This window comes from Musa acuminata, chromosome BXJ2-9, assembly GCF_036884655.1.
Source record: "Musa acuminata AAA Group cultivar baxijiao chromosome BXJ2-9, Cavendish_Baxijiao_AAA, whole genome shotgun sequence".
Lineage (NCBI taxonomy): Eukaryota > Viridiplantae > Streptophyta > Magnoliopsida > Zingiberales > Musaceae > Musa > Musa acuminata.
In genome coordinates this window covers 48,712,401-48,720,161 of record NC_088346.1, presented here as the reverse complement: position 1 = coordinate 48,720,161, position 7,761 = coordinate 48,712,401, and the positions used below count along the sequence as shown (strand labels likewise).

General features: G+C 36.6%; 1 protein-coding gene across 2 annotated transcripts; it reads left to right on the top strand.

Annotated features, from left to right (window-relative positions):
* The first annotated feature begins 896 nt into the window (after positions 1 to 896).
* LOC135623791 (uncharacterized) lies at positions 897 to 4,585 on the top strand. Of its 2 annotated transcripts, XM_065127135.1 has the most exons (6): positions 897 to 992; positions 1,066 to 1,534; positions 1,730 to 1,920; positions 2,837 to 3,343; positions 3,935 to 4,096; positions 4,422 to 4,584. In XM_065127135.1, the coding sequence occupies exons 2-6, from the start codon at positions 1,441 to 1,443 to the stop codon at positions 4,542 to 4,544; spliced, it is 1,077 nt and encodes a 358-aa protein (XP_064983207.1). In that variant the 5' UTR covers positions 897 to 992; positions 1,066 to 1,440; the 3' UTR covers positions 4,545 to 4,584. The 2 variants fall into 2 exon arrangements, with proteins under 2 accessions (XP_064983207.1, XP_064983208.1); XM_065127136.1 differs by lacking the exons at positions 897 to 992; positions 1,066 to 1,534 and having other exon boundaries at positions 1,702 to 1,920; positions 4,422 to 4,585.
* Positions 4,586 to 7,761: the final 3,176 nt, after the last annotated feature.

The following is a 7,761-nucleotide window of genomic DNA, read 5'->3' as shown; positions in this document are numbered from 1 at the left end:
ATTCTCCATCTTATCATCGAAATGAGAAATGAAATGGCTAATTGGGAGAGTTTAAAATTCTAGAAAATTTGATAATGAATAAAAAATATTTTGATTTGTTGTTGTCGATCCTCAGATACAACATTTTCCCATCATAGTGGAATATATAAGTAGATGTTAAGTATTAAAACATCCTAATATCTCACTTTTATTCAAGTATATCTATCTTAGATGATAATAATAATAATTTTTAAATCAAAAAAATCTCTTAGGTATTACAATTAATTTAAAATTATTTAATATTTTAAATTGAAAAGGTTCAGTAGTAATCATCCTTTTTTTCATTTTATTTACATCCACTTGCTTATTAATATACTAAATTTATTTTATATTTTTTTCATGTGGCTATCTTAAGTTCTACTTTTTCTAGGATGCATCTAAATTTCAATTGAATATTTTAATATTGAGGATGGAGGAGCAACGAACGAAAAAAACATAATACTACGATGTAATTAAAAAGAATCCTTTCGATTAAGAAAATCGATGTAGTGTTTAAACAAGAGGAAAGATATAGAATACTTATAAGATATTCCCAAGTGCATACACACACACTGTCTTGCTTCATGAATTATTGTTCTATTTATAGGACCTAGAGGTAACTGTTTCATTTCATCATGTCCCCTATGATTGAGTTAAGTATAGGAACTACCCTATAACTTCTAACTACATATAACTACCTAGAACATTGTAACTACCTAGATAACTACTATGAATCAATTCTCAAGTTTATCACCTTTCATATCCTTAACGGTTTTCCTTTCATTCAATCAACACATTAATCGAAAACAAATTAAATCAAAAGCTCTTTCATTATATACAGTCAAGAATTCTTTACACAATCCTAGCTCTATAAGACACTCTACAGACCATCCATCTTTTGAGGAAGGTTACGATGTATGCGAATGATGTTCTCGAGTCCAACCAGAATCTTGAAGGCTCTAATGAGAGTACAGGTGATGGCCAAGATAAGCTATGATTTCTTTCTTGAATCTGATGGCTCTTTTGTTTCGGCCAATCTCCTTGCAGGCGGACAGACAGAGTTGCACATCGGGAACTCACACAATGAACCTCTTTGCTACACCGCTACGATCCCATCGATTGATGTCTGAAACGCCTTACTGGATGGAGTCAGGATCGTCGACACCTTGCAACTTGCATCAATTTGGATTCGTTGGATTTGTGATGTTTTTTTCCTTTTGTTTGCTCAAAGTAAATGAGTGCTCAAGTCATTCATTCAGTGGCTCTTTTTGGTAGATGCCATGCTTCATACTTTTTTCCTTCATGCAGCCGATCTGAAGCCTCATCAGCCTTTTTGTATCTAATGCTTACATCAACATAGTGTTTTTTTATGTTGTTGTTGTTGTTTTCCTTTCAGAAAAAAACACGTTCTACAGTTTATACATGCTGAGATTAGAAGCAGTAGTTCAGGAGCTTTCCAGATGGAGGACCATGTTCGAGACAAATCTTCAACTGGTGAAGAAGATTAAATTATTAGGTAAGTAAAGATGGAAAGATCCACCTTTTCTTCTTTCTGATTCTGTGTTTAATTAACATCACCTTTTTTGTTTTCTTTCCTAGTAATTATTAATTTGTGGTTTTTGTCCCTTTTTTTTTTTCCTTTTACTACTTCTTTCATGCTCTCTCTCTCTCTCTCGCTTCTTATAGTTTCAGTTCCTTCTCGGCCTTCTAGTTCCAGGTTCCGAGCCAAGAGAAAAGGCAAGAGAGAGAGAGAGAGAGAGAGAGGAAGAGATGTACGCAGAAGCCGGGATGCTGTCGCCGTTCATGCAAAGCTTTCCACCAATGGCCGAACAGCATCTCCTTCCATTCACAGATCTCGAAGACTTGCTCACCACAAATTTCCCTGATGCTGCTTCCAACCCGGTACATGTCGCTCTACCGGACATTCTTTTTTTTATTGGTGTTTGCTGCTTAAAGTCTCATTGACTCATACGGCGGCTTTTCCCGCATGAAAGAAACTCAAATCAGTACTGAAACACTTGGAATCGTTGACTTTATGCTCTCTCTCTCTCTCTCTCTATATATATATATATATATTTATAGACATATTTCTTTTAATTATTTTCTTTCCTTCCGTTTGGAAGTCCTAAGAAGTGTATAGATGTTAAAGGCATATTTTAGTGATCATGTCCACTTTAACAGATGTAGAAGATGTACTACAATTTTTCTTTTTTGTTTGTTTGTTTGGAAAAATTAACTCAAAGAGAACTTCGTTTATTTCATGGGAAATGACGCGCAGAACTCTGAGGATTGTTGATTCTGTGCAATCTGTCGAGTGCTGTGTCTGTAAGAAAGTTTGTGTCTTTTGTTTTCCATCCTATCACTTCTCTGATATCATGTTGATGTTGAGTTGATTAGTCTCATGTTAATAGAAGCAGTATATTTGCAAGAATTTTATAGTGTTTGACATTGTTTTACATTGTTACAAGGTTAGATGCCAAATGTAAAATCTTTTTTACATCGTTTCTTGTAATTTGGTTTCACAAAAACTGGAAGCTTGCTTTTCTGATCCAACAAGTCTCAAAACATCAAATTTCTGCATTTTTCATTTGAAGGAAACAGAGAATTTATGGAAGTACATTTGTGAAGTTTTTCACAGTTTGCTTTGACACCATGCAGAAGATTTCATTAGATACATACATTTGTTTGCTTGCTTATACAACATTGTGGTCTTCCCTGCATTTGCAGCTCCTCATGTTTCGTATGATTTCCCCAGCAGCTCTTCTGTTCTTCTTTGCACTTGCATATGATGTTGATTTGACAGAGTACTCTGTTTCAGACATGTGCTATATCTGAGTATGACCTGGGAGGAGAAGGAGATCTGTTCAAAGCTCCAAAGCCCATATTAGAAGAATCACTACTTGCATTTGATCCCATGGCAGCAGCAAATTCGATGATATTTGGTGGTGAAAGTATCATCATGGAAGACAAGATTCAAATAGCTCACATGGAATCAATCCAAAATGAAGATCTATTTTGTGAGGTCTTCTATGACTGCAAAAATGATCTTCTTGCAATATCGACTGATGCACCAGTTCCTGAGGCAGCAGACTTCATGCTTCCTGTGCTGCAGACTGAAGAAGTTGCGGTTGGAGAAAACAATAACATCTTTGCAGAGGGGCCTTTGCAGAAGAGTGTCAGCTTTGGGTGTCTAAGGTCAGTAGACTGCACAAATGGATCTTTGCAGAGGGGCCTTTCCAGCATTGGACCATGTTTACTTGATGTTCACGAAATGAATCTTGAAGCTGCATTTGGAATGAGGACATACAGTGAAGGAGATATCCAGGTCAGATTAAAGAAGTCATGACTTCCAATATGAATTATTAATTTTCAAGTGATCATCTCATATTTGGCTTATCATATGATATATTATTTTTCAACTGTACATATTTCAGAGCTTATCACAAAGAATATAATTGTTACCAATCGTTAGCTTTTAACACTGGATGCAAGGAACATTAAGAACAATCATTTAGTTCCTCAGATTCACAGGTCGCAGTGTCATCAGAACTGCTGCAGATCCTCTCCTTACCTGGTAATGAGTTCAGAGACAATGAATGATGCCCCTACGACATAATCAGACTATTCAACTTTATAGTGAATCTCTGATAGTTACCAATCATCCAGGATCATAAGAAATATGAGGGTTTTGCTACATTTTTCTCTGTAATTTTCCTGAATTTGTTAGCTTTAGTTGTGAATTGTTCTTCAGTCTAATAGCATCATCAACTGAACTTGATCTTGAGATAACTGGATTAGCTGAATGATGACAGTTGTCTTCTAGTCTTCATATCATGTATATTAAGATATGTTTAGGTCCTGCCAATTTCCAAAGGATGTGGCAGGTCATTGATTCCGAGTTTTTTTTGTCTGGCAGAGTATTGGAATCATCAATAACTTAGTTCATGGTCATATGAACATTGTTCCTTCCTTTAAGCTTTTATCAACAAATGAGGGTCTGAAGATTGAAGAAAGAATCCAAAAGCTTTCCAGGTACAGGAAGAAAAGAACAAAAAGAAATTTTCACAGAAAGATCAAGGTGAGTTTCTAGTCTATTCTCACATAGTACTTGTAGTCTATATGATCTCAACAGTTAACTACACTAATCAGATTAAAATTTTGACACACCTATGATAAAAAAAATGAATCATCTACATTTGAAAGTGATATTACCCACCCCTCCACATATTAGCTTTTGATGACAGTTTTCAAGCTACGTCGTTAGTTCAATTGAGCTACTCTAAGCAAATCCTGGAATGGCATTTTGAGGAACAACACATCTTAAATCTCCACGTAACAGCCTTCTATCCTCGTATGAATTCATCTAATTTGAATAACAGTGATCATATATGTGGATTGTGCAGTATGCATGCAGAAAGGCCTTGGCCGACAGTCAACCTCGTATACGAGGAAGGTTTGCAAAGATGCAGAGCAGTTGTGCGAAGACTGAGCATAATGATGCTGCAAACTGTAGAAACAAGGAATAGGGATCGTACCAGGAAAGAGCTTGCAACTTGTACTTCTTTCTGAGCACACCTCTAGTTGTGGTGTCGATCTGTCTATCCGTATTCTGTACGTTCAAAATAAATCAAATTTTGACATTGCACTTGGAAAATAATTTTGGCATGAGACTTATATGCAAATAGCAGAGATTCAGCAAATGATGCAGAAAAACCTGGGAAATGTCTTCTGTTATTAGTTACAGGTCTCACTCTCTAAAACAGGGTTGTGCACAGCTCCTCCCGCTGGGAAAACAGCACACAAGTATTAGATTTACATACAGTGAACGCATGCAACTTCTTATTGTGTACGGTAGTGGCTCCAAATCTATGTTATTTTTGGTCAAAAGAACAAGTCTTCATTGTGCACAGTAGTCTGTAATAGTGAAGGCTGAAGACTTGTATGCTTTCTTGATTAGGATGTTTGCTTGATCCTACATGTAGCACTTGCAGCGAAAAAATCAAATGCTACATATAGCAATTTATATTTCCTAACCACATTGCTTGGAGAGGGAGGAGATGATGACTATATGGACTAAAGTAGGGAAAGACAAAAAAAATATGAGGAGATGATGCTTGAGAGAATAAAGAGGGTATCTAAATTCGTATATTTCAATGCACATTGTTGGTCAACTTGCAGGATGTCAAGGTCTAGTTACACATACACACACTGCAAGTGATGTACTTGAATAGACAATCAAGTATTTCCAAGTGGACTATTTAGTGCAAAATGATTTCGAACAATTCACTAATCAGCAAACAGATGCCCTAGAAATGAAATTTCTAATTGTTGCTGAAGATAAACAGTCCGCAGAACTTAACTACAATACACCATAAAATCAGAGGAAGATGAACCCAGGTTGTATTCAAATTTGATTTCTGCTTTCACTATAAAAAAATATTCTGTGAGGACACAAAAAAACTAATCAAGTGCTGTAAACTAGAAAATGTGAAACGTGATGATCAAATAGCATAAATAGGCCAACAAAAAATGAGGCCAGCATCAATTCTAAATAAAACTTTTGCAAGAATCGTGAAAGTCGTCGTCTAATTCAACTGCAATTTCTTTCTAAAGAGTGAAGAAAGGAAGAAACTTTGGATCATCAAGATCTTACAGGTTGAGAGTCATCAAGTCGAAAACAATAAAAGTTTTCTTCTTTTTTTTTTGCATATCAGCCTCATCAAAAACTGAGATTTTCAAATCTCTGGCTAAAATGAGTAAAAATAATGCGATATGCACCCGCTGATGTACCAACTCCAACAGCTTCCTTTATTGTGCCATGGTTCCATCATCCATGCAATCGCTTCATCTTCCATGTTGCAGTGGCAGACAGTAGATTATACATTTTGTAAGGTAATCCTGCTGAGAAATATGACCGATGACAAAATGGTGACAGAAACTGAATCATGATATAGGATAATCTAAGTTGAGAAATTTCAGCTAAACATAATCAGTAAGTATGTATACTGTATTGGAGGTTAATCACTGGTGTTCACGAACTTACGCTTTAAGCAAACATGAATATGTCATGGAAGAAAAATCTAGGGCAAAATGTTACAGGTTCCAACCCAGCGAGGTAACCATGTACAAAAAGCACATGATACATTGTAATTTGGGCGTCTGGACATGAACACAGATAGCAAAACAATAAAGTTTGCAAGTCTAGTGTCAGATGTCATGGAAGTAAAAATTGCACAGTATAATTGATATTCTATTGTGGTTAAACTATCAACTCACACTATTGGAAACTTGATTCTCTTCAAGCTAACTTTCAAGCAATGAGCAAGTGAAAGCAGCATCTTTATCTCAATCTTGCCATAAAACTTCTTGTATGTGGGACTTATTTAAGTAAAAAGTGCTTATCAAGTGAGAAACATGTTCATTTCTATAATTTATTAAAGGCAATGTAATGGAAGAATATTTACTATCAAACAAGACACCCAACCATAGCTGAGTAATAAAGAAAGATGTACCATTTCCTGTGCTAGCTGCAACAGAAGAACTAAATACGACTCTTCCTTAATGGTAGTCTTATAGATTTGCATATCACTGTTAGAGTAAACGCTCAATATTTCAAGAATACTATATTGTCCTCAAGGTTTTTGATATCTACATCATGATTCATTTCCGTGATGAATAGTTTTAAACAATATCTGCAATTAAAAGAACCATGAAAAGCATCCATTGATGCCTCCAAAGTGTGCCTGCAATCCAAGATCTTCAAGTATAGGACTAAGCATACAAAATTGTGACAACCCAAGCTTAATCCCACGTTGGATGCGAAAAGCCAATGGACTAGAATGGGTACACTATCATTCAGATTTATCAACAACTTAATGAGTCAGTCACTCCATCGGTCGTATTGCATTTGCCGGGTCATGGCAGATGCATTTCAAACTCTCCTTGAAAACTCATTAACAAGATCAAATCTACAACCTTAAACCGGGCATCGTTTTCCCGGCCGAAGATCAAAACTACTTACCTGTACGTAGCAAATTGCGCTGACGGGATTCGGCTTCCGAGTCTTGAGTCCGAGGGCTTTGGGTTTACTCCCTCGGCCCTCCACCCTCCTCTTATTAAACCCCAAAGCTTTACATTTTCGACCCTTTCATGCTCTCTCCTACGGCCTCTTTCTTCCCTAAGCGTTATTGTCCCTCTCCTCTGATGGGGAAGTGTCGTCCGAGGCTGAAGACGTTTCAAGGCTTTTGGGGCTTGCGAGCCGTTCGATAACATGGAAGGATTCGGCCTTGGGTCAACAACTTGGGCTACGCGGTCAGATTAAGCACTAACTCGAACCCAATTTGAAATTTGACCACAATATTTGGATCAATTTTGACCCCGCGGTATCTTGATCTGATCCAACCCTAGCCAAGAACCCGGTCTAACCCGAGTCAAACCGGACACAGCTCAAGATTTTGGCCACGAGTGAGGTTTAGGTTCGGCTCAATTAATCTCAACCCGATAGGCAGATGTTGAATCAACATACATATTTTTTTCATATATGTGTATATATACATATATATATATATGTATATATGTATATACATATGCATACATGTATATGTATACACACAAAGCCATCCATTGGGTTGATTAAACATCATCTAACATCACTTTCTTGTTTGTTGACCGATTAGCTCCATTATTGTGCTGGTTATTGTGATGCTTCAAGGACTTCTGAGTCAAAGGTGAATAAGAACTTGA

Excerpts from the sequence above, each read along its gene's own strand:
- LOC135623791 (XM_065127135.1), top strand. The coding sequence starts at position 1,441 with ATGCTGAGATTAGAAGCAGTAGTTCAGGAGCTTTCCAGATGGAGGACC. Across the intron at positions 3,344-3,934 it reads ACAGTGAAGGAGATATCCAG|AGTATTGGAATCATCAATAA; the intron begins GTCAGATTAAAG and ends TTTGTCTGGCAG. Across the intron at positions 4,097-4,421 it reads ATTTTCACAGAAAGATCAAG|TATGCATGCAGAAAGGCCTT; the intron begins GTGAGTTTCTAG and ends TGGATTGTGCAG.